At 45.6% G+C, this 26,091-nt stretch overlaps 1 protein-coding gene across 7 annotated transcripts; it reads right to left on the reverse strand.

The window, feature by feature from the left end:
• Positions 1-4,211: 4,211 nt before the first annotated feature.
• LOC129643225 (putative protein FAM90A13P) lies at positions 4,212-25,710 on the reverse strand. 7 transcript variants are annotated; one of them, XM_055567478.1, is made up of 5 exons: positions 24,573-25,710; positions 7,938-8,106; positions 7,299-7,495; positions 6,798-6,903; positions 4,212-6,268 (listed from the first exon to the last, which is right to left on the reverse strand). In XM_055567478.1, exons 2-5 carry the CDS (start codon positions 8,055-8,057, stop codon positions 5,573-5,575), a joined length of 1,119 nt encoding a protein of 372 aa, XP_055423453.1. In that variant the 5' UTR covers positions 8,058-8,106; positions 24,573-25,710; the 3' UTR covers positions 4,212-5,572. The 7 variants fall into 7 exon arrangements, 1 of the variants encoding a protein (XP_055423453.1); XR_008710168.1 differs by lacking the exons at positions 4,212-6,268; positions 6,798-6,903; positions 7,299-7,495; positions 7,938-8,106 and adding exons at positions 11,424-11,793; positions 16,371-20,095; positions 20,454-20,622; positions 21,106-21,201; XR_008710173.1 differs by lacking the exons at positions 4,212-6,268; positions 6,798-6,903; positions 7,299-7,495; positions 7,938-8,106 and adding exons at positions 11,424-11,793; positions 16,371-20,095; positions 20,454-20,622.
• Between the last annotated feature and the right edge of the window lie 381 nt (positions 25,711-26,091).

The raw sequence follows: 26,091 nt of genomic DNA on the forward strand, positions 1-26,091 counted from the left end.
AGGGGGCACTCACTGCTTCTCTCCCTGGAGCTGCTCTTCCAGGTTGCAACCTGCTGCAGGGTTCATTGCAAACATTAAGAGTTCTTAAGGTATAGGCTACCCACTCCATTATTCTTGGGCTTCCCTTCTGGCTCAGCTGGTAAAGAATCTGCCTGCAATGCGGGAGAACTGGGTTCGATCCCTGGGTTGGGAAGATCCCCTGGAGAAGGGACTGGCTACCCACCCCAGTGTTCTTGCCTGGAGAATTCCATGGACAGAGGAGCCTGGCAGGCTACACAATCTATGGGGTCACAAAGAGTCAGACACAACTAAGCGACTTTCACTTTCAAGAGCTGAACACACATGATTGTTAAAAACATTGAATCATATTTGACTTACGGCCTAATATAGTAGTAGTCTGGAGATGGGTCACACACAACGAGGGGCTCATTTTCGAAAGCGGCTTCATCTCAGCAGTCTCCATATGTAACAAAGAGCACCTTTCCCAAGACAGCTTCTGAAACTCCTTGCTGGCATTAAAAAAGGTCTCAAAACCAGCACTTCTAGATTTTTCTATTCCAGAACACAAAAGCCAACTCTTGAATAGCTTCAAATCAGTGTAGGGCATTTGTAGCAATTCAACAAAAGTCCATTGAATTCAAAAGGAAAGTCAAATGGATTAAAGTGAATTTAACTCTTTACCGTTCACAAAATAATCATGAATTGATATTTGTTATGCATCCACTGAATGGGAGGCCCTTACTGGGGCACAGGCTTCCAAAGGAAAAAAAGATACGATGGCCCTTGACTTCTAAGATATCATGGTCCAGTCATCTTGGTGGCTAGACAGTCCAGGGAAGAGTCAACTAGCTCTCAAAGTAGATTTTTGGCCCAAGGATGAAGAAGAGGTTTGGTAAGTGAGAGCCAGAGGTAAATAAAACATGACTGAAATAAAGACAGCATAAGTGTCCCAGGGGATGAGAGCTCAAGGCACTAAAGCCTCAAAGAATCTGATGGTTGGAGCAGGCTTTGGAAGGAAAATTATGGGATTAGATTAGTACTAAGTAAGGCTGTGTATTCAAGGTTTTCATCTGCAGTTTTCCTTATTCCCAGAATAGTAACATTCTCTATATGTGTGTGTGTACACACACATGCACTTTGCCTGTCTGTGAAATATATCCACTGCCCCACACTCCACAAGGGATCTGAGACGAATGAAAGGGCTGGGATTACAGCTCCTTATACGAGGACTGTCCACATTCACCCATCTGTGTACCTTCAGACTCCTTCCCAACCCTGAGACCTTGAATTCTCAGGAAAAGATAGGACATTCCTGTTGACGTAGAGCAGTGAGTCGCTCATCCCTCCTTAGATTAACAGGTCCTGGAGATAAACATCTGCGCCTGCCCCTGTGATGGGTGTTGGCATACCACACAGCATGCAGGTGGATAGACTCCACCACAGTGCCATCTTCATCTCTGTGTTTAAGTTCTATTCCAGGAGAACAGATGTTGAAAAGGAAGAGGAAGCCCAGGGTGCCTTCGGGGACATCATCAAGCCAGGAGACCAGCAGTGTTAAGGGGCAATGGGTTAGAAGTCTCTCAGGAGTCACACGAGCGCGCGCGCGCGCACACACACACATACACACACACACTCTGACTCAGAGTAAGCCTTTTAAGGAGACCCTTACCTATCCACCTGCCAGGCCCCTGTAGCTTTGGCATAGCTCTCATATAAGTATCAGGATTCTAATTTTTGCTGCAAGTAGTAGAGTTTTGGAGACCAAAATTTAGTAGAATAATGCCCCCATTTTTTGTCACCTAAATCTAGAAACTGCTAGTAGAACTTGCCTAAATAATTCACCTTCAGTGCTGGAGCAAGGAGGGTTTCTTTCAAGCCCTTGAAACACCCTTGAAACGCCCTTGACCTCGTGTCGTCTAACTGAGAGTCGCTGTGGGGAACGACTGAGTCAGGAGGCTGCGGGTCTTCCCAGGTTTCCCACGAGACCTCTCCTCAGGCAGCAGTGATGATGACGTTGCTCTGATCACTGGATCCGCTCAAGGTCTCAGGCACTCTACTCTAACCAAGGCGTCAGCAAGGTTTTTTTGTTGTTGTTACCTGGTGGAACGTGGCTCATAAAGAAGAGAATGGCGAACACGGGGACAGCAGTGCTCATGGCTGGAGGGAGGAGACAGCTTGGCTTCGTCGCCAAGAGGAGAGGACACTTCGGTCCGTGGCTCCGGCACCAGTGGGACGTCGGGGCCGGATGTCTGCGCTCCTCCGCCTCATTAGGGCTCCGTGCGGAGCTGTTCTGAGCACAGAGCGGCCTTCGCAGGAAGCCGGAGAATCCTCCTTTCGTGGGACACTCCCACGAGCATTGGGAGACTGTGGGTGCACACTTTAGACCAGAAAACCGTGTTAAATGGGAACATGAGCTACAAATGCTTTGGCTCCAGATTAAAGGGTCTGAGCGAGGAGCCGTCTGTATTTAGAGACAATGAGTGGGGCTGGTTTCGTCAGTGACTAGACATTAGTGAGCTCTTCCCAGGCTTTAGGAGCCATCCTCACGATCAATCGCCTTCTCCCTCTGGGTCGGAAAGCCCACGCCGCTCTGTTCACAATGTACTCATGACACGCCTGTGAGTTTGCTTAACAGACACTTGCCTCCCAGTGAGGTGTGAGCTTGTTGCTGAGATCAGGCTTTGCTCCTCAGGGCTGAGGAGGAAGTTGAATCCTGTGGTCATTCACTCTCAGAACCTCATCAGGTCAGACGCTGGTGGGGCAGGGAAATGGACATACCTCTGAACACGGAGGCAGGAAGTCAGGGTTCAGGTCCAAGTCTCTAGGCCAGCCCCTCACTAGAGGTCCAGACATCAGCAGAAAGCCATCTTCCTGGAGCCTCAGCAGAAGCTGCATAGATTCAGATCTGCTGCACCTTGATCAGGAGACACTCGATCATGCATGAAAACAACTGGGAAAGCTGCTTCAAGATGCAGACACCTAGACCCACTTCAGAAAGTTTTAGTTTGGTAGGGTGCAGTGGAGCCTAGACGTCTGCATTTTTAACACAGTTCCCAGGTACCAATTCTGGAGTATATTCTGGAATACTCAATGGAAAATGTCATCTTAGATCATCTCTCAGCTCCTTTCTAGCTCTTACAGTAAAGTATTGCAAGCGCTCTTGTCTGAGTAAATCTTGTGGTTGGCTTTTAAGACTGACAACAACATTCTGTGTGTGTATATAGGTGTGTATGTGTGTGCATGTGCCTGTATGCAGCACACAAAGGTAAATTGCACAACTTAATCTGTGCCAAGTTAGAGGCTATTTTTTAAAGACAACTGGCCAGGGGAATAATTAAATTGACAGAGCAATCTATTTAGAAGAAGGCTCTTGCAATAGTAGAGGCTAATTGAGGTTCCAGACTAAAACAACATGTGTGTATAGAGGGAGGAGCAAGAGTGTTTGAGAGACAAAAGCATGGGGCCATGATGACATTTATAATGAAAGTAGGCACATATGAGTAGCCAATAATTTTAGCCTCAGTGCTTAAGAAAATGGTAAGAATAATTACCTGGAACTAGAACTGTGCTGAGAGGCAAGCTGGCTTCCCTGATAGCTCAGTTGGTAAAGAATCCGCCTGCAATGCAGGAGAACCCAGTTTGATTCCTGAGTCAGGAAGTTCCACTGGAGAAGGGATAGGCTACCCACACCAGTATTCTTGGGCTTCCCTTGTGGCTCAGCTGGTAAAGAATCTGCCTGAAATGTGGGAGACCTGGGTTGGGAAGATCCCTTGGAGAAGGGAAAGGCTATCCACTCCAATATTCTGGCCTGGAGAATTGCATGGACTATACAGTCCATGGGGTCTCAAAGAGTTGGACACAACTGAGCGACTTTCACTCACTTCACTGAGAGACAAGGGGGTGGTGACCCTCAGCCTGAGCAAGGGTAGATAAGTGCCTGGTTGGTCAGGGAGTTCTCAAACCACTCGTGGTGGCCTCTCCTGGCCCCTGTTGGTCCAAAAACAACAGTCCCTGACACCTGCCTGTAGCCCCCTGCTGAGATACTCAGAAGCCTGCTGTGTGAAATCCCAGGGTTCTGGCAGAAGGGCTAGCACAGGGCACCTGAGGATGAGGGCTGAGGTAGTTCTGGGGCTTCCTGTGGCTGTAGGCAGTGCACAGGCTGACCACATTCTCCAAGCAGGGGACTGACATGGGGGCATTGTTAACGTGCATAAGTGGCCGCGGGGATCTGGGAGGCCCTGATTCTGTGTTTTTCATAAAGTCCTCCCATGCTCCTCTTTCCCCTTCATTACAAGATCTATCTTGAGTCAAAATAGTATTAAGATGATTGTCAAGGCTTAGAGATAAAAACCACACACAAAATGTTTTCTATGGTAAAACTTTATTAAAATTCAAACTTTTTCATTGGTAAATTTTATAAAATTTGTAGGAGACAGTGTATCAATCCTACCAAAATTATCATTCAAAAGTAAGGCGGCAACTGATTCCAACTAGTTTTTCATACCAGTATGACATAATAGGGCTTCCCTAGTGGCTCAGTCTGTAAAGAATCTGCCTGCAGTGCAGGAGACCTGGGTTCCATCCCTGGGTTGGGAAGATCTCCTGGAGGAGGGCACGACAACCCACTCCAGGATGCTTGACTGGAGAATCCCCATGGACAGAGGAGCCTGGTGGACTGCAGTCCATGGGGTCCAAAAGAGTTACGCACGACTGAGCCACTAAGTGTAGCATTCCATGATAACAAAATCAAGTAATACATAATAACAAAATCAAAAATTTTCTGATGCACATAAATACAAAAGATCTTAAAAAAATATTAGCATATTACATTCAACAGTATGTAATTATATATACATATGAAATGGATCTTGACCTATTGCTGATTTGATTTAGGGCAGAAGGAAGGCCCTGCAGGGGCTGGGTGCAGGGCCTGCTTGACCAGGATGTTGAATGTGACCAAATGATCTTTCTACATCTCTTGAGAGGATTGTATAATTTTTTTTGTTTATACTGAAAACACAGAAAGACAATTTTTAAAACAAAGCTTTGTAGTAACATTTAATGACACTTGAGAAGCACAGCCACGGGAATTTTCCCCACTGTGATTTATAGTGCAAGACTCCACAGAGTCCACTAGACTTCTCTCAGGACAGGGCCCGGCTGACCTTCTGCAGAGCAGAGTCAGGCCCTTTAGGCAGGTTCCAAATGTTCAGATACAGATACTACCATCCAACACAGACACTACCATCATCAACTACTGATACTACCATCACTTCCTATCTACCCAGTGGTTAAAAGTCACTCCTAGAATTTGCCTCAATTCCTGATAATAGATTGAGGTTGACAGCTTGACATTTGGTTGGATAAGTGCCATGGGACAGACTTGGATTCCATGAGGAGACAGGGCAGTGTGTGCAGCTGTGTGTCCCCAGGGTGGTCCGGTCCCACTGCTGTCTCACCCACCAGGGTGGGGAGTCCTGCTTCACCGGGAACAGCCGCTCCCTCTAACACCCAGCCCACCCGCCAAGGTCACAGTCACGACAGGGCACCTCCTGAGACTGGAGGACAAGGTTCAGTTGCCACTGGTGTCTTCGTCCCAGTCACTCTCTTCAGAGGAAGAAGACACGTGGAGGTCATCAAAGAGGATGCTCCGGGGCCCGGGGACAGCGTGTCCGTCGGGCTCCTGGTCTACGGACGGGCTCTGAACAGGAAGGGCAGGCCCTGGAGACGGGGGCGCTGTGTACTGGCAGCTCCAGCAGCCTTCACCGTCTCTCAGGAAGAGCATCCTGAGAGGCTGGGCTGGGACGCGAATGATGGGCACAGGGTGGGCTGCGGAGACGGTGCCCATGCTCCTGGAGGGAGATCTGTCCGCTGGAGGCTGGAGGTCAAACCGTTGCCCCTGGGCAGGTGTCTCCCTGGATACCCAGGCGGCCACTCTCGGTCCACGTCCAGCTGTGCTGGGTGGAGGAGGGAGATTCAGGAAGGCCCCCAGATCTGCTGTCGGAGTGCTCTGCTGGGGGGTCTGGACAGGGCTGAGTCTAGGTTTCTTTGGGGGGTTCACACATGTCAGGCTGGGGGTCTGTGCACATCTCTTGCCTGGAGCCTCGATGCGGCCCTTGGAGGCCGGGGCCAAATCCCTGCCGATGAGAGGCACTGTGGGGAGGCTGGATTTCACATCATCCCTCCTCATCAGTGACCCTCTTGGGTGATTTGGATCCTGGAAGGATTGCCTCTTGGATGTGTGGATAAGAACGGGCATGTTTGGGTGCTGGAAGACAAGACCACACAGAGAGGCCAGGTGTGAGAATCTCCTCTCCATCCAGTAAAACACCTCACATGCATTCATTTTATATGATAAGATCCTAAATATCAGGGTGCTCATGTGACCTTGATACATTTATACATCAAATGGAAATGTTCAAACCATGTCTCTTGTTAAGTAAGGGGAAGCAAGTGTTTGGTAGACCTTCTATTTGAGACTGTACACAGATTGGTGATTTGCAGGCACCTTGATGGCAAAATGAATTTTCTTGTCCAGTTTTGGAGGATGAATCACAATTCACAGATTCCTGTTCTAACTTAAAGGATTTGACTATGGAAGCTGCTGATAAAATCACTTCCATGTCTCTGCCAGCTTCTCGCCCGACATGCGAGTAAGAATGCAAAATCAAAGGCACCGTGAAAAATGGCATCTGAAAAATAAATGATGCCATTGGTCAGGAAAGAACATGACTGGTTTCCTCCCACAGACAGGACTGAGGCCAGTGGATTAAAGAAGGGGCCCAGCAGAGACTGACCCTCAGGCAGAGGCTGGGCTCCGGCTCCTCCTTCCAGCTCTGCCGCTGCCGACCGCGGGGCCTCCTGGGAAATCGCTGCAGGAGCTTCCTCTGCTGCTCCTCTTTCCTGCAACACAAACGTGTCAAGTGTCAAAAACCCAGTGTCCTTGTCACAGTTGGGACCAATGGTGCTGTGGCCCAGCCCCTTTCCTAGTATGGGAGTGACATCGGACCTGAACCCCTCTGCCTTTGTGCCGAACCCCCATGTCCTTCCCTGACTCCAGAGACCCCTCCAGGGCTTCGGGGCCGGTCAGCTGCAAAGTTGTGAGTGTTCCACACTCTCTTTAGTGACTTCAGGGCCTAGTGTGAGCCTCCGAGTGTGGCCCCTGAGTACGTTGTTCCTGTCTCTGTCTCCTGAGTTTCCCTGTCCTTTCTAGACATGGCTCAGCACAGTGTCAACAAGGAGAGGAACTCTCTCCAGATTGCAGCCCAGACCTTGGGTCCCACCTCCCCGCCGCTCACCTCTGACTTTCCTCCTCCTCTCTCTCAGCCGTGTTAGGGGTCCCTGGGGTCGGTGTGTCCTGCAGCTTCCACGCCAGGTTCTCCTTACCGAATCTGGACCCCAAGGGCAAGGGGACCAGCGCCCCTTGCCAGCGCTTCATGGGGCACCTGAGGCTCCTTGCTGTGTGCCCAAAGGCTCCACAGTCCTTACACTTCACCTGTGGGTGGAGGAGAACCAGGTCAGTGAGTCATCAGAAGCCACAGGCACGAGGCCAAAGGGAATGCAAAGAAGGATGGAGAGCATTGCATGCTGGTTCTGGAGAAAGGACGGGGTCCCTCAGGTGCCAGGGTAATTTCAATCTTGTGGTTCCCAAAGCCCTTGTCAGGAGGATCAGAGGAGGAGGGGCTGTCGGTCTAAGGTGAACTGTAAGAGCCCCATTGAAAGATCTGGATGAAGCCAGGGCAGACATAACCCTGAGGAGCCCTGATGGTTCCTCCCAGGCTCTGAGTGGCCCGATCTGCTGGGGAGGGAGGTCGAGGTAGCTATCTTTGGATGCGAATGCACTAGTTAGTTATGGACCCAGAATATTCCATGTCTAAACCCTGTCTCTGCAGTTCATGCCACCCACAGATTCCCTGCAGGTCCAAGCCTCCACTCACCGTGGAGTCTTTCTCCTGTGGTGGGGGAGCCATCTGCCTCCCAGGTCCTGGGTTTTGCTTCCTCACTTTCTGGTCTTGAAAGAGTGGGCAGGCTCTCAGCCACCTGTAATGACCAGCCATCTTCCACACCTACTGGAGATTCTCCTCAATCTTAATTTTTGTATCTCCTCTGTGAAAAGAAAGAAGAAACTGTCATTTTGATGCAGAGACACAGAGACATTCCTGCCCTATTGACCCTAAGTGGGGATCATGACATCAGGACCGGGTTTCTGACATATTGACTTCTCCTGCTCAGATCTTTCTCTTTATGGAATGTGAAGAAGAACTAAAGAGCCTCTTGATGAAAGTGGAAGAAGAGAGTGAAAAACTTGGCTTAAAACTCAACATTCAGAAAACTAAGATCATGGTAAAAGGATAGGGAAACAGTGACAGACTTTATTTTTGGGGGCTCAAAAATCACTATAGATGGTGACTGTGGCCATGAAATGAATAGTCGCTTGTTGCTTGGAAGAAAAGCTACGAGCAATCTAGACAGCATATTAAAAAGCAGAGACATTCCTTTGCTGACAAAGGTCCGTCTAGTCAAGGCTATGGTTTTTCCAGTAGTCTTGTATGGATGTGAGAGTTGGACTGTAAACAAATGCGAATGCTGAAGGATTGATGCTTTTGAACTGTGATGGTGGAGAAGACTCTTGAGAGTCCTTTGGGCTGCCAAGAGATCCAACCAGTCCATCCTAAAGGAAATCAGTCCAGAATATTCACTGGAAGGACTGATGCTGAAGCTGAAATTCCCGTACTTTGGCCATCTGATGTTAAGAACTGACTCAAAGGAAAAGACTGGATGCTGGGAAAGATGGAAGGCAGGAGAAGAAGGGGATGACAGAGGATGAGATGGTTGGATGGCATCACCGACTCGATCAACATGAGTTTGAGTAAGCTCCCAGAGGTGAAGATGGACAGGGAAGCCTGGTGTGCTGCAGTCCACGGGGTCCCAAAGAGTCAGACATGACTGAGAGATTGAACTGAACTGCCCAGACATTTCTATATTCTTCCCTGATTCCTGACACACAGATTAAGACCCAGAATATCATGCATTTGGATTTGTATCCTCTGAAGACTAAATTTAGAGACGTGGGTTACATGTATCACAGTCTAGGAGATAAAAGATCTCCCCACATGTACACAAACATTTGTGCTAGGGGGAAGCTACACTTAATATTGAGGAATAGGCATTTGAAAATAAAAAATAAGTGTGGTTAATTTTGAAAACTGGACTCTCCCATTCGACATCAGGGAAGGCAATTTTCAAGTACAAATTCACTTTAAATTATCTTCCTCTCTACTAGATTAGATGATTCACGGCTGAGGGTCTGTTTTCTGGAACTTTTGTCCTCAGCGTCTCATTTGTACCTAGCTCATGTGAAATACATGTTTAAACTAAGGACGAACAAATAATGTTTTTGGATTTCAATAGTATGCCTATTCAATGGAAATCTAATCAGCCAGAAAAAGAAAAACAGTTGAGATGTTATTATTTTCCAGAACATGGAGAGACCTTAGTGCTATGAGGCCAATGAATTAAGTCAGAGGCTGAAAGCAAAGACAGGAGGATTTCCCTCCTGGGTAGAAGAGTGAGAGCAGACACAGAAGGAACAAACCAGCACAGCGACAAACACAGCAGAGACAGAGGCAACACACAGATATGAGAACAGGCAGCGTACAGTAGGGAGGAGGCTTCCTCATCCACTGGATCACCATAAAAGCAAGTGGGTTGCAGAGAAACATCAACTTTTGTTTTATTGACTATGCCAAAGCACTTTGACTGAGTGGATCACAATAAACTCTGAAAAATTCTGAAAGGGATGGGAATACCAGACCACCTGTCCTGCCTCCTGAGAAATATATGCAGCTCAGGAAGCAACAGTTAGAACCAGACATGGAACAGCAGACTGGTTCCAAACCAGGAAAGGAGTACGTCAAGGCTGTATATCATCACCCTGCTTATTTAACTTACATGCAGAGTGCATCATGAGAAACGCTGGGCTGGATGAAGCACAAGCTGGGATGACGATTGCCAGGAGAAATATCAATAACCTCAGATATGCAGATGACACCAGCCTTATGGCAGAAAGGGAAGAACTAAAGAGCCTCTTGATGAAAGTGAAAGGGGAGAGTGAAAAAGTTGGCCTAAGCCTCAACATTCAGAAAACTAAGATCATGGCATCTGATCCCATCACTTCATGGCAAATAGATTGGGAAACAGTGGCAGACTTTATTTTGGGGTGCTCCCAAATCACTGCAGATGGTGACTGCAACCATGAAATTAAAAGACATTTTGTCCTTGGAAGAAAATTTATGACCAACCTAGATGCATATTCAAAAGCAGAGACATTACTTTGCCAACAAAGGTCCATCTAGTCAAAGCTATGGTTTTTCCAGTAGTCATGTATGGATGTGAGAGTTGGACTGTGAAGAAAGCTAAGTGCTGAAGAATTGTTGCTTTCGAACTGTGGTGTTGGAGAAGACTCTTGAGAGACCCTTGGAGTGCAAGGAGATCCAGCCAGTCCATCCTAAAGGAGATCAGTCCTGGGTGTTCTGTGGAAGGACTGATGCTGAAGCTGAAACTCCAATTCTTTGGCCACCTCATGTGAAGAAGTGACTCACTTGAAAAGACCCTGATGCTGGGCAAGACTGAAGTCAGGAGGAGAAGCGGATGACAGAGGATGAGGTGGTTGGATGGCATCACCAACTCAATGGACATGCGCTTGTGGAAACACCGGGAGTTGGTGATGGACAGGGAAGCCTGCCATGCTGCAGTCCATGGGGTCGCAAAGAGTAGGACACGACTGAGTGACTGAACTGAACTGAGGGAGGAAGCTTCAGGGTAGAAGGCAGGAGAGTCACGGTGGTCAAATGTGATGGCAGTGACAGAGGAGAATCTGGGTGGTGAGCATGAATAAGGCTCAAAAATCTGAAATATAATAATGTACAAAAGGGCAGAGTCGCTGCAGTAACCATGACACGAGATAACCAGCAGGAGCTTGCCTGCCAAAAGAATAAGAAAAGGCAGAGCAGATCGGTTGAGGGAAAGCACTGAGCCGCTGGGGCGATTGTCCCCCAAGCAGAGGGACATGCAGATCACGCAGCAGAAGCTGAAAAAGGCAAAAGGGAAAGGGGAAGCCAAGTAGCTTTGGGGCTTTGTGTGCAACCCTCTTGCCCTTGGCCTCTGTGCCTGAAGCCAGTGCCCCCACTCTGGGGTTTCCTGCCACAGGGCTCCCGGGCCCAGGACTGATGGCGTCCCTTTGCCCTGAGTCTGCAGCGCATCCCTTTTGTGCTTCCTTCCCCTCAGGTAGCCTCTATCCCTTTCGGCCACTTTCAGAGGGTTAGGGGGTTATCCTTTCCCAGTCTTTTTTATTCCTGTGGAGTTCACCCCAAAGTTTTAAAATTAGCTTTGTAATTGCAAAAAAGAAGTACAAATTAAACGTCTAATATTAACATCAACGTTTACTCAATTTAAAAAATGAAATCATAAAGTTCAGGACACTTTCCCCTCTTGCCAGGCCACACCACTACATAAGTTTACTATGGACTTTTTTCTGAATAATATGCTGAACACCAGGTTTAAAAAGCAAACCATCCTAAAATCCAGCTGTGCTCCTCCTCTCTGTAGGAGATGATCAGAGAGGTGGGGGAGGAATGCCCTCACTGAGGGAGATGCAGCTTTGAAGGTGGCTGAGGACCAGTCAAGAAGGAATGTTCGGTTCCCAGCTGACCTGAGGCTGCTCCAAGGTCGCATGAGCTTGTCGAGAGTTTCTGAGCCAAGTGACGTCATCTATTCCCTTTGGTCTAACCACATCTGAAGACATGTGAAGAGAAAGAAAGAATTCACAATTTCACTCATGTGTGGAACACAAAAGACAAACAAAAAGAAAACAAGAAAAAAGAATTTTAAAGAAGACAATGTTGACATGATAGCAAATACAAAGATACACAGACCTGAGTAAAGGAAATCAGAAGAGGCACCTCAAAGAAAATGGGGCAGCAAATACTAACAGAGGAAAACTGCAGATTTTGGTGCTGAGAAGATGTGTGGTTCACAGAAGCTGAAATGTATGGTGATGCACCTAAAACTTCACTAAAATTATAATGGGATAATACCAAAGCTTAAAACAAGTAAAATAAAATTCTAAAGAAATTACAGAATCGATCCCAGGCTGCCTAAAGCCACATCACTACATGATTTTACTCTTGTCCCATTTCCCTGAGGGACTAGCCAAGCACCAAATTTAAACCACACAACCTGAAATTCAGCTGTGAGCCTCTAGTCTGTCAGAAGATGCTCAGAATCATGAGTGCTGGACACTCCAGCTGAGGAGATGCAGCTTCCAGGGTGGCTGAGGAGGGTCAGAGGGGAAAATTCCCTTTCCTGCTGACTTGAGGCTCCCCTAAGGTTACATGACCTTGATAAGGTTTTCTTTCCTTTTTTTTTTTTTTTTTTTTTTGATGAGGTTTTCTTAACCAATCAACGTTATGTAGGCTACAGTCCAGGGGGTCACAAGGAGTCAGACACAACTGAGCAACTGAACAGCAAAACTCACCCTGTATCTCTCAGTGTCTTGAAGACCCATTTAGAAAAGAGAAATATCTTGTGAATTCACTTCGATGTGGAACATTAAACACAAATTTTAAAAGCAAATAAGTCAAAACAAAAAGAAAGGAAAGCAAATGACACAAAAGCAAACATTCTCACAGAACAGAGCAGGGCATGTCAGAGGATAGTGGCAAGGGGACGGCTGACGAGTGAAACGGGTCCACAGGATGGCAACAGAAACACCAACTGTATGATCTACTGGAATTGAAATATATTTTTTGTACACATAACGTTTAATCTAACAAATTCACTGAATCAGTTCAGTTCAGTCGCTCATTGATGTGCGACTCTTTGCAACCCCATGAATCACAGCACCAAGCAAGGCCTCTCTGTCCATCACCAACTCTTGGAGTTCACACAAGCCCATGTGCATCGAGTCGGGATTGCCATCCAGCCATCTCATCCTCTGTCGTCCCTTTCTCCTCCTGCCCCCAATCCCTCCCAGCATCAAGGCCTTTTCCAATGAGTCAACACTTCGCATGAGGTGGCCAAAGTATTGGAGCTTCAGCTTCAGCATCAGTCCTTCCAATGAACACCCAGGACTGATCTCCTTTGGATGGACTGGTTGGATCTCCTTGCAATCCAAGGGACTCTCAAGAGTCCTCTCCAACACCACAGTTCAAAAGCATCAATTCTTCAGCGCTCAGCTTTCTTCACAGTCCAACTCTGACATCCATACTTGACCACTGGAAAAACCATAGCCTTGACTAGACGGACCTTTGCTGGCAAAGTCATATCTCTGCTTTTCAATATGCTATCTAGGTTGGTCATAACTTTCCTTCCAAGGAGTAAGCGTCTTTTAATTTCATGGCTGCAGTCACCATCTGCAGTGATTTTGGAGCCCCCCCAAAATAAAGTCTGCCACTGTTTCACTGTGTCCCCATCTATTTGCCATGAAGTGATGGGACCAGATGCCATGATCTTTGTTTTCTAAATGTTGAGCTTTAAGCCAACTTTTTCACTCTCCTCTTTCACTTTCATCAAGAAGCTTTTTGTTCTCCTTCATTTTCTGCCATAAGGGTGGTGTCATCTGCATATTTCTCCCAGCAATCTTGATTCCAACTTGTGCTTCCTCCAGCCCAGCATTTCTCATGATGTACTCTGCATAGAAGTTAAATAAGCAGGGTGACAACAGCCAGCCTTGATGTACTCATTTTCCTATTTGGAACCAGTCTGTTGTTCCATGTCCAGTTCTAACTGTTGCTCCCTGACTTGAATATAGGTTTCTCATGAGGCAGGTCAGGTTGTCTGGTATTCCCATCTCTTTCAGAATTTTCCACATTTTATTGTGGTCCACATAGTCAAAAGCTTTGGCACAGTCAATAAAGCAGAAATAGATGTTTTTCTGGAACTCTCTTGCTTTCAATGATCCAGCCGATGTTGGCATTTTGACCTCTGGTTCCTCTGCCTTTTCTAAAACCAGCTTGAATATCTGGAAGTTCTCTGTTCACATACTGCTGAAGCCTGGCTTAGAGAATTTTGAGCATTACTTTACTGGCGTGTGAGATGAGTGCAATTGTGTGTTCCTTTGAGCATTCTTTGGCATTGCCTTTCTTTGGGATTGGAATGAAAACTGAACTTTTCCAGTCCCGTGGTCACTGCTGAGTTTTCCACATTTGCTAACATATTGAGTGCAGCACTTTCACAGCATCATCTTTCAGGATTTGAAATAGCTCCACTGGAATTTCATCACTTCCACTAGCTTTTTTCGTAGTGATGCTTTCTAAGGCCCACTTGACTTCACATTCCAGGATGTCAGTCTCTAGGTGAGTGATCACACCATCCGTGGCCAAGAGGAGCTACCCCACACCCGAGGTCAGGGGGGCCGCCAAGAGGAGCTACTACATGCCTGAGGTCAGGTGAGGTGGCCGAGAGGAGACACCCACATTCAAGGAGAGGCGGCTGTGCGTGCCCAGGAGGGCCGAGAGGAACTACTCCACCTTCAGGTCAGGAGGGGCGGCCCTGAGGAGATAGCCCTAGTCCAAGGTAAGGAGCAGTGGCTGGACTTTCTGGAGCAGCCATGGAGAAATACCCCACGTCAAAGGTAAGAGAACCCAAGCAAGACGGTAGGTGTTGCGAGAGGGCATCGGAGGGCAGACACACGGAAACCACAATCACAGAAAACTAGCCAATCTGATCAAATGGACCACAGCCTTGTCTAACTCAATGAAACTAAGCCATGCCCTGTGGGGCTGCCCAAGGTGGGTGGGTCATGGTGGAGAGGTCTGACAGAATGTGGTCCACTGGAGAAGGGAATGGCAAACCACCTCAGTATTCTTGCCTTGAGAACCCCATTAACTGTATGAAAAGGCAAAATGATAGGATACTGCAAGAGGAACTCCCCAGGTCAGTAGGTGCCCAATATGCTACTGGAGATCCGTGGAGAAATAACTCCAGAAAGAATGAAGGGATGGAGCCAAGGCAAAAACAATACCCAGTTGTGGATGGGACCAGTGATAGAAGCAAGGTCCGACACTTTAAAGAGCAATATTGCATAGGAAACTGGAATGTCAGGTCCATGAATCAAGGCAAATTGGAAGTGGTCAAACAGGAGATGGCAAGTGTGAACATTGACATTCAAGGAATCAGCCAACTAAAATGGACTGGAATGGGTGAATTTAACTCAGATGATCATTATATCTACTCCTGTGGGCAAGAATCCCTGAGAAGAAATGGAGTAGTCGTCATGGTCAACAAAAGAGTCCGAAATGCAGTACTTGGATGCAATCTCAAAAACCACAGAATGATCTCTGTTCATTTCCAATGCAAACCTTTCAATATCAGAGTAATCCAAGCCTATGCCCCAACCATTAAACCTGAAGAAGCTGAAGTTGAACAGTTCTATGAAGACCTACAAGACCTTTTAAAACTAACACCCAAAAAAAGATGTCCTTTTCAATATCGGGGACTGGAATGCAAAAGCAGGGAGTCAAGAAACACCTGGAGTAACAGGCAAATTTGGCCTTGGAATACGGAATGAAGCAGGGCAAAGGCTGATAGAGTTTTGCCAAGAGAACGCACTGGTCATAGCAAACACTCTCTTCCGACAACACAAGAGAAGACTCTACACATGGACATCACCAGATGGTCATCACCGAAATCAGATTGATTATATTCTTTGCAGCCAAAGATGGGGACGCTCTTTATAGTCAGCAAAAACAAGACTGGGAGCTGACTGTAGCTCAGATCATGAACTCCTTCTTGCCAAATTCAGACTTAAATGGAAGAAAGTGGGGAAAACCTCTAGACCATTCAGGTATGACCTCAATCAAATCCCTGATAATTATACACTGGAAGGGAGAAATAGATTTAAGGGACTAGATCTGATAGGCAGAGTACCTGAGGAACTATGGACGGAAGTTTGTGACACTGTACAGGAGACAGGGATCAAGACCATCTTCATGGAAAAGAAATGCAGAAAAGCAAAATGGCTGTTGGATGAGGCCTTACAAATAGCTGTGAAAAGAAGAGAAGCCAAAAGCAAAGGAGTAAAGGAAAGATATAAGCATCTGAATGCAGAGTTCCAGAGAATAGCAAGGAGAGATAAGAAAGCCTTCCTCAGCAATCAATGCAAAGAAAGAGAGGAAAACAACAGAATGGGAAAGACTAGAGATCTCTTCAAGAAAATCACCCTACAAAAAATCATGAAACGTAAACATTAAAGTATCCATACCCCATCGCCTAGACCACATTGACACTTCTTTCGTCTACTGTCCCATGTCTCCCATGGACACACACCACCAAATCTAAAACAGCCTTAATCCCAGCTGCATCCCTCTTACCTGTCAGTAAATGCTCAGAATATCGGTGCTGGACACTTTGTGCACCTTTGAAGGTGGCTAAGGAGGGTCAGAGGGGTCATTTCCCTCTCCTGCTGCCTTTGAGTATGCTCCCACATCACCTGACCTTGACGAGGTTGTATTAATCCAATCAAGGTTAAGTATCACATTTGATCTAACAACATCTTGCAGACACTTTCAGAAAAGAGAAATGCCTTAGAAAATTCACTCATATATGGAACACTAAATACAAAGAAAAAGAGGGAAGAAGTACAAAACATTATTAAGAGAGAGCAAACGAAACAAGAAAAAACACACATTCACAGAACAGAGCAGCGGGTGTCAGAGGGTGGCAGTAAAAGAGGCCCACAGGGCGGTAAAAGAAAAACCCAGTTTTTGGTGCTGGTCAGTTTTATGGCATGCCAGAGTTGAAATCTATTTTTATACAAATAAAACATGCAGTATTGTAAGCCAAAGGTACCCTAGAAAAAGAAGTACTTAAAAATTACATTATCCATGCCTCAGTGCATCCCTTGTGACTCAGCGGGTAAAGAATCTGCCTGTAATGCAGGAGACCTGGGTTCGATCCCTGAGTTGGAAACATTCCCTGGAGAAGGGAAAGACCTCCCACTCCAGTATTCTTGCCTGGAGAATTCCAGGGACTGTACAGTCCCTGGGGTCGCAAAGAGTCAGGCAGGACTGAACGACTTTCACAGTGCATAAAGCCACCGGTGTACATGTTTTATCTACGTCTTGTTTCTCTAGGGGATACACTGAACACCAAATAAAAACAAACAACCAGAAATCCAGCTGGGTACCTCCCATCTGTCAGTAGATGCTCAGAATGGTGGGAACTGGACTCCGTCCACTGGAGGGGATGCAGCCTCGGAGGTGGCTGAGGGTCTGTGGTGGAATTTCCATTTCTTAGCTGACTTGTTACTGCTCCAAGGTCATGTGACCTTGTTAAGATTTTCCTGACTAATCCAAGTCATATATCAGGTTTATTCCTTCCATGTCTGAAGACAGATTAAGAGAACAGAACACCTATTGACTCTACTCATGTATAAAGCAGGAAGAAACAAAGAAACAAAGAGAAATCAAGTGAAAAAAAAAATCAAGGAACAAAACAAATGACACAAGAACACATACACAGATACACAGAACTGAGTGGTGGATGCAGCAGGGAATTGGCAGGAGGGAGGGCCCAAGGATAACACAGTCACGGAGAGTAAAGGAGGGAAGATAACGTGTTGGTGCTGAGCAGGTGCACGGTATGCAGGAGCTGAAATATATTGTTGTAAACCTAAAACTCATCTAATATTATAACAGAATACCTCAGAAAAATTGAAATGAAAATTTAAAAAAATTAAAGAATCTTCACCCCATTGTCTAAAGCCACATCACTACATATTTTGACTGCTGTTCCATTTCTCTGGGGGTGTAGCTGAACACCACATATATTTCAAAGCAACCTGAGATCCAGGTGCACTCCTCCTATCTGTCAGTAGAATCTCAGAAAAATGGGTGCTGGACAGACTTCACTGGATGACATGAAGCTACTCAGGAGGCTGAGGATGTGTCCATGGGGAAAGTTGTCTTTGCAAACTGACCTTCATGCTACTCCAAGGTCACATGACCTTGTTGAGCCATTTGTACCCAAGGAATGAAATGCATGACAATAGACAGACAAGACAATTGGTTGCCCCTTACCCTTGCTCAGTTGTAGCACCCGACTGTCCCCAGAATTCCTCGTGGAGATTTTGAAAGCTAATGATGGAGTGTCCCTGGTAGTTCAGTGGATAAAAATCCACCTGCCAATGCTGGAGACATAGGTTCGATCCCTGGTGTGGGGAGATCACACATGCTACAGAGCAACTAAGCCCATGTGCCACTATTGAGCCTGCGTTCTAGAGCCCAGGAGACACAACTACTGAGTCCATGTACCATAGAGCCTATGCTCTGCAGCAAGAGAAGTGATTGCAAGGAGAAGCCTGCACAGGGCACCCAGAGAGAGGCCCTGGCTCGATGCAACTAGAGAAAAAGCCCTCATAGCAAAAAAGACCCCACATAGCTAAAATTAAATAAATAAGTAAGAAAAAAGAGAAAAGTAGTGAGGTATCAGTACCATCCTTGTGTGTGTTTCTGTGATGGACTTGGGCCTTCTTGGGGAATTGTGCTGCTTTGGCAGGAACACACCTCATCTGAGTGGATAATCAGGAAGATATCCACTTGGTCTTGTCTTAGTGCTTATTTTTTTCATGGAATTTCTTGTGCACATCAAGCCTGGGGCTTGGCCAAATGTTTGTTGACAGTTATCAAAGTCCTAGTGGTTTTCCACATGGAGTTGGCTCACGTTGAACAATGATTATGAAAGAAAAACTAGGCATTCTACCCTCTGCTCACATCCTCTAGGGTCTTTAAGGGTTGGGAGTTGTTCCTGAAAACACCCATATTGTATTTAGAGGGAGTTCTGCTAAGTTGGAGAAGGCAATGGCACCCCACTCCAGTACTCTTGCCTGGAAAATCCCATGGATGGAGGAGCCTGGTAGGCTGCAGTCCATGGGGTCCCACAGAGTCGGACACGACTGAAGAGACTTAGTAGCAGCAGCAGCAGCTGCTAAGTTACCTGAGGTCAGGCCAATGACTAAAGTCTGTGCCACAGAGATAGCGCACATGTGGATCCATGTCCACAGGTGATTCCTGTCTGGACCAGGGAGTGTGATGCCTGAAGGAGCCTCCATATTGATTACAGACAGTTACTTTACTGAGTGTGAACTTGGTGAGTTTAAATGCTAACACTATGGCCGTTGTTCCTCCCACATTCCTCATGTGTGGAATGTGGAAGGAAGAGTATGTCACCTCAGGTGAGAAAGTCTACTGAGGGCCTTCCTGCTTTGCTCTCTGGTGCTGGATTCCCTCGTGTCGTCTAAGGGAAGAGCTGTGACTACAGCATTTCCCACAGAGCTGACACTCGTAGGGTTGCTCACCCGTGTGTGTTCTCTCATGCCTTCTCAGGTTTGCATATTGACTGAAGGTGCTCCCACACCGCTGACATTGATAGGGTTTCTCTCCTGTGTGGGTCCTTTTGTGCTGAGTCAATTCAGGACTCTGACTGAAGGCCTTCCCACACACAAGACACACGTGAGGTTTCTCTCCAGCATGGATTCTCTTGTGCTGACTAAGGCCAGAGCTTTGGCTAAAGACCCCCACACTGACAACATTCATAGTGCTTCTCTTTGGGATGGAGTTTCTCGTGTTTTCTAAGGTAAGAGATTTGATGAAAACTTTTCTCACACAGACGACATTTATAGGGCTTCTCTCCTGTGTGTTTTCTCATGTTCCAGGTAGGAACTTTGAGGAGTTTCCCACACACGTGACATTCAAATCGTTTCTCTCCAGTGTGGACCCAATTGTGGTTTCTCAGAAAATAGCCCTTTCCACAGAGACCGCATTTGTTTGGTTTCTCTCCAGTGTGAATCATCCTGTGTCATCTGAGGCTAAAGTAATTATTAAAGACTTTTATACATAGAGGACATTCACATGATTTTCTTCTAGTGTGAATAGGACCATGTGCATTAAGAAATGATCCTTGACTACATGATTTTCCACACTGTTTGCTGACATGTTTCGTTCTTTAGTGAATTGATGAATGTTGAGGTGAAGATCTAAAAGCTAATTCATCTCTCAAATTAGTGCATCCAGCAGGATCCCTCTTGCTGGTGAGAAACCTGTTTTAGGAGAAGAGATATGAGGCTGTTACTGGTTTGCCCATGTCCAGGCAGACACTTATTCTTCTACATGTTCACCCTAGAGCATCAGCCAGGAATAGCCTCCTGGTAAAATGTCTCCCGAGTTAGTTGCAAACATGTTGTGTTACTCCCCTTCAGGCACAAACATTCTCTTTTATAGTTTCCAAACCCCAGATATTAGATTAATTTTGAAAACTTCAGTGTGTTCTAAAGACTAGGAGATGAACAATGTTTGTGCTATTGATTTTTTTCCTTACATTAGTTTTAAGCTCATATTCACTTAACCAATTTCAGAATATCCAAAAATTTGCTCTGAAAGAGCTTTATCTCAACTTACACACAGGCAACTGTGCTCAGTTACCAACTTATCACACTGCTGGGTCTTTCATTTGGATGACTGAGGTTCCCGCCCCTGAAACTTCCTACTGACGTAGTAGAGGATATGTGCTTTCTGTAGACACTTCTCATGAATATAATTTCTTGTTGTTTAAGGGATCCTTCACTGCCTAAAGAATGGAAAAAATATAGATTTTAGAATGGCATTAGGGAAATAAAATGTAGACAACCACCAAGGTCCATGTATGTTTCAAAAATTGGCACTCAGTTGGAGAAACTGTGTATAGCAAGGAAATACTCAATGTAGCATTTGAAAGAAATATTTAAAAAGTCATTGTCTGTTAGAAAAGAAAAACAGGATTAAAATATAACAATGTAATGTGTTCCCGAGACATTGGGTCAGAAAATGGTGGAGAACAAGAATCACTATGTGAAAATTTAAGTGGGATAATTCCACAAGAACCCTTTCCTTAAAGAAGAGAAAATGGCAGGAAGTAATATGAATTGTGATGATAGGGGCCCAGAATGATGACAACAAGAGTCCTGCTATGGAATATATCCCTGCCTTCATCAGACTTTCATCTGGTGTCTCGAAGGACTTAACACACCGGTTGAAACTGTTTTGCCCTGAAGCCCAGGCCCCTGATGCTCACCTGGACTCTGACCTTGGAGGCCTCCTGCTGCTTCAGTCCACAGCTCTGTTCCTTGTTCCAGCTATGAAATTACATCTGATTTGCTAATTCGATAGCCTGTTTGATTAAAAAAAAAAAAACACGTGGATTTTGAGTGTGGGCTAATTACCCTTTGCTGTGCTCAAGTCATGGGTAAGGTAGTGAAGACAATAAAGAGATAATTAAAGGTTGGTGCAGGTAACATCTTCACCAGACAGAACAGTGAAGGTCCTTCAGCAGACCAGGAGGAAACCCAGAGCAGCAGCAAGAACAGTGAGGCTGTCTAGGGGCTGATGCCCATGCACCAGTTCAGAGAAAGGCCACAGAATCCTCAGTCTTTTCCAAATGGGAAAGATCAAGAGACTCTACCGTGGGCTGAATATTTCTGTCAAACAAGATCCAGTAGTGATTCACCTTACAGGAAGAATTGAAATTATGGCATATACAGGACTCTGGTGTTAAGCCTTCATGAAGTGATTGGAACAAAAGAATTATTTTTTAAAATATTTGATACTTTTATTTATGCATTAAAATGTCCATTGAATCCCCAGTCCTGTTCTGAATGTTGAGACTAAGTATCAATAAAGATACGAAACCTGGCCAAGGTGACCTTTCAGTGTGGTAATGAAAAGTGCCATGAAAAGGAATGTCTTCCTTTAAGTAATTATGAGGACTAGCAGAGAATCAGGAAGCAGCCAGAGTGGGACACAGGGAAGCTGTTCTAAATGCTTGTTCAGTGAGTGAATGAACAGAATGGACACAGGTGCAGGCACATCCCTGTTGACAGACTCAACTACAGAGACCAGGTGGGTGACAGTTTCCAGCATCACATTTCTGAACAGGTTTTTCTGGGACTTGTCTAGCAGGCTCCACTCTTCTGGGTGAAGTTGACTGCTACATCTTTAATGTCATCAAGTCTTAAAAAACTATGGATGTTCTGGTTTAGACAGAGCAGCCCTATCGCTGTCCAGAGTGGGCAGCTGAGCTGAGGAAGGATGGGGACTGGGTGCAGCTTCAGGAGGAAGCATCACTACTCACCAGGGGCTCCATGCTCAACTGATCAGTCACCGTGAGCCTTTCTTGGGATCTCACTCACAGCTGATCAAGCACTAGGCAGGCCAACCTGAGGATGGAGAAGCCACAAGACCCCAGTCCTGTGCTTCCACACCCACCTGAATTCAAGCCCCCAAACTTCACCTGGGTGTAGCCCCAGCCCAGCACTCGGAAACCGGTGGTGCGTCCAGGGAATACTATGCAGCTTCTTCTCTCCCAGATCCCATGTGAAGAGCTAGAGCTGCGGTTGCTAACACAGAAAGTCAGAGTCTGCAAATAAGAACGTGCTAAGCATTGACTTTGTGTTCATCAGCCCGTGGCACCCAGAATTGCTCAGTGTCCTCCCGGGTTCCCACCCTCGGGGACCCTGACTCTCGCCAGAGTGGATGGTGGTTTACTGCTGTAGTAAACACTCTGGAAGCCCCCAGATCATCTCCTGCCTTATGCGCCCACAGTGCTTCTCCAACAGCCCTGGCAGTCCTCTGGAAACACACTGCCTTCCAGCTCCCCTCAGCCCTGACATTACTTCTGTCCCACATGCACATGAATATCAGTCACCTCCAGTACTTTGGCTTCCTCATGCGAAGAGTTGACTCATTGGAAAAGACTCTGATGCTGGGAGGGATTGGGGGCAGGAGGGGAAGGGGACGACAGAGGATGAGATGGCTGGATGGCATCACTGACTCGATGGACGCGAGTCTGAGTGTACTCTGGGAGTTGGTGATGAACTGGGAGGCCTGGCGTGCTGTGACTCATGGGGTTGAAAAGAGTTGGACACAACTGAGCAACTGAACTGAACTGAAGGACCTATTTTAGATGGAGTTGAATCGAGGACTTATTCCATTTGGAGAAACCATAGCACCTATCCGGCCAGCCTCGTCCTTAACATCCTCCGAACCAGAAGGTAGCTGGCATCCAGGAGTCACAGTGTTACTGTCATAGACTGTTGCAGTTCTCTAGATCAAGGATGTTCAAAAATATGGAAAAACTGAGGTTTGGGAAGAAATTGCTTTATTTGCCAATTTACCAATGACACCCAAAGATTCCAAAAACTTTAATATGACAGAGTTACACTAGAGGAAGGAGCAGCTGTCATCTAATTTTGCTCAGTCAGTGTCCTGTGATCAAATTCCTTTAGGGTAACAAAGGTCTCCCTGGTTTTACCTGTAATATGACCTCTAACATTAGCAATCAGAAGAAGCTCTCTTTAATCTCTCTTCATGTTTATCACCCAGTTTGGGAGGAACCTCTCCATATATCCACAGTCGATCCCTTCATCACATCCCCTCTGTCTTGAAACAGAAATCTCCCTAAAGATATTTGCTCTCAGGCTCCTGCTCTCCAGTCCTCCATTCACAATCAAAGTGAAAGCCTAGGGATCATTTCCTATCAGAAATGAATTCCTGGATCCATGCCTCTGCTAACTGTGGAGAGGAATCAAGTGTCTAGGACAAAGCACAAACCCCAAAATCCACTCAAGAAAGTGATTGAATCACTGATTGGATTATCCATGGGATGGACTGTCCGTGCGTGCTTGCTAAGTCACTTTAGTCATGTCCAACTCTGCAACCCCATGGATCATGAGGGACTGTCCAGGAAAACCGATCAAGATTTGCCTTTCATTTTGACTTAAAGATAATTTCAGAGTGAAGTGACATGTTCTTTTTCACTGTTAGAATTTTCCTTCTACTGATAAGAGGAACAGGTAAATTCCTATGATAGTGAAGGAAACCCCAGTCATATGCAAAAGAGCAGTCACACCAGTGGAGACATTTCAAGAGACCCTCCATCTTGAAATAATTATTTCAATATAAAAATATATCTCAAGTCACATAAGAAAGGAAGAAAATCGCTTGATGAAACCCATAAAAGGAGAGTAATTCAGAGAGGCAGAAAATGAAGTATTTAGAAACAAATTAGTAAAAACATCAGATGGAGATCAACATCTGATCTTTGGAAAGTTCAACAGCCAGTAGAACTTTCCAAGACAAAGGGCATGCTCTATACCAGTGTTGTATGATACAGAAACTGCTGTGCCACACGTGTATCATGACAAGAGACTTGAAATCTGGATGACACTACCAACGATGTGAAAGTTAGCTATTCGGTTGCATGAATTTAAATATTCCAGCCACATGCGGCTGTATTGGAGAGCACACGGCTAGGATCTTTGGTTAGGCAGATGAAATAATTAAATAGATTTAAGACAACAGTGTTGGAGCTGAACAAAAGGGATGTGACCAGTCAAAGGTTGGAAATGAGAGTGGCAAAGAAAATGTTGACACAGTATGAGTCAGAGACCATAAGAGGCTGCTTTGACACCAGTGTCTAGAGACAGATAAGACATAACATTTAAGGGAAAGAAACACACTCCTATCTCAGTTTGGAGGACTCACCAAAACCCCAAATTGCAGGAGCTGGTGAAGCCAAGCGGATTCTGAGGACTCCACAGCAAGCAGCTGATTTCTCTTTCTTCAAGGTCCCAAGCAGTGCAGCTTCTTCTCTGAACAGATGCATCCCTCTGTCTGTTTGACTTCCTTTTATATCTGAAGAACAGCCTATAATCCAATCTAGGCTATGGTTCACCTTATCAGGAACCCTCTTCAATTTGATTATTGCTTACACTTTGCCTTGGCTCAGTCGTGTCCGACTCTTTGTGACCCCATGGACTGTAGCCTACCAGGCTCCTGTGTCCATGGGATTTTCCAGGCAATAGTACTGGAGTGGATTGCCATTTCCTTCTCCAGGGGATCTTCCCGACCCAGGGATCGAACCCGGATCTCCCACATTGTAGACAGATGCTTTACGGACTGAGGCACCAGATTAGGTTTCCCAAACTAATAGGAAAGTATAACCCTCAAGCATGTTGAAGAGCAAGGATGTAATGACATTGTTCAGGGACAGTGAGAAGATCCATCATTTCCTTCTTCATCCATAAATATTTTGAGTGCATTTTCTGCACCATGAACCATACTATGTCTTCAAAACAAGCAGGACATCAGATACACTGGGATTCTGGGGAAATGAAGCTGGGATTCTCTGGGAGAAATTAAAAATAAAATGCAAGATGAAGGACTATGAACACTTGAAAGATAAATACTGAGGTGACCGTATAGGACCTACTGCTGGACTGCAGAGCATGACTCATTAAAGCACTGGCCACACAGCGCCTTCAAGAACATGTTAAAAATTTATTAACTGTGCACAGAAAATGGGAAGACAATTTTATACTCTATTTGTTGGTTAGTGGGGAAATCAACAAAAAATTTTCCTACATAGTAAACTATTGTAATTTATTTTACTTCCATGCCATGCACAGTTGATTTCTATATTTGAGTAGAAATATTACTGGTGTGGCAATGGTTCTTTAAGCTAAAAGTTCCGGGTTCCCAAATGGAAAAAATTAAAACAGAGGACATAGTGAGTATTTCATTGTATCTGAGGACATTTTGCTTATACCCCATATAATGCCTGGGAATCCTATTATTTCATGCATTTCAATTCCATCTCCGATGTTCATTAAAGAAATTTCATCTGAAGCTAGTATATTAAGGTAAATCCACTATATTTTAATTTTTTTAAAAAAGAATATTTTTAACTTTCCCCATTACCACTTCAATCTTCAAGGGCTCATCCTTTTCTCTATGGTTCATCAGATTTTGTGTAGACCATTTCCTAAATGAAATAAATCATTTTGGGAGTGGACAGTTTCCACCACAAGATTTAAAGAACTCTTGAAGGATTATTCATTATTAATGCCATCTCCCACATGAAAGGAATTGCCTTTCATCTCACTCAGGAATTCATTTCTCTACCTGTGTTTTCCCCTATTCTCTCCTGGCATCAGAATGTATGTTATGATTTAAAATGCATGCACTGTATTTTATTTTCATCTAGTTTTTAAAGATAGTTGAT

Source organism: Bubalus kerabau, chromosome 2 (assembly GCF_029407905.1).
Source record: "Bubalus kerabau isolate K-KA32 ecotype Philippines breed swamp buffalo chromosome 2, PCC_UOA_SB_1v2, whole genome shotgun sequence".
Classification (NCBI taxonomy): Eukaryota; Metazoa; Chordata; class Mammalia; order Artiodactyla; family Bovidae; genus Bubalus; species Bubalus kerabau.

What these genes read in the sequence shown, in the direction of transcription:
- LOC129643225 (XM_055567478.1), bottom strand. Translation starts at nt 8,057, where the DNA reads ATGGCTGGTCATTACAGGTGGCTGAGAGCCTGCCCACTCTTTCAAGAC. An exon ending in GAGGAGGAGGAAAGTCAGAG is followed by an intron (nt 6,904 to 7,298) that starts GTGAGCGGCGGG and finishes TTTGTGTTGCAG; the next exon opens with GAAAGAGGAGCAGCAGAGGA. An exon ending in AGCCCAGCCTCTGCCTGAGG is followed by an intron (nt 6,269 to 6,797) that starts GTCAGTCTCTGC and finishes CTTGTCTTCCAG; the next exon opens with CACCCAAACATGCCCGTTCT.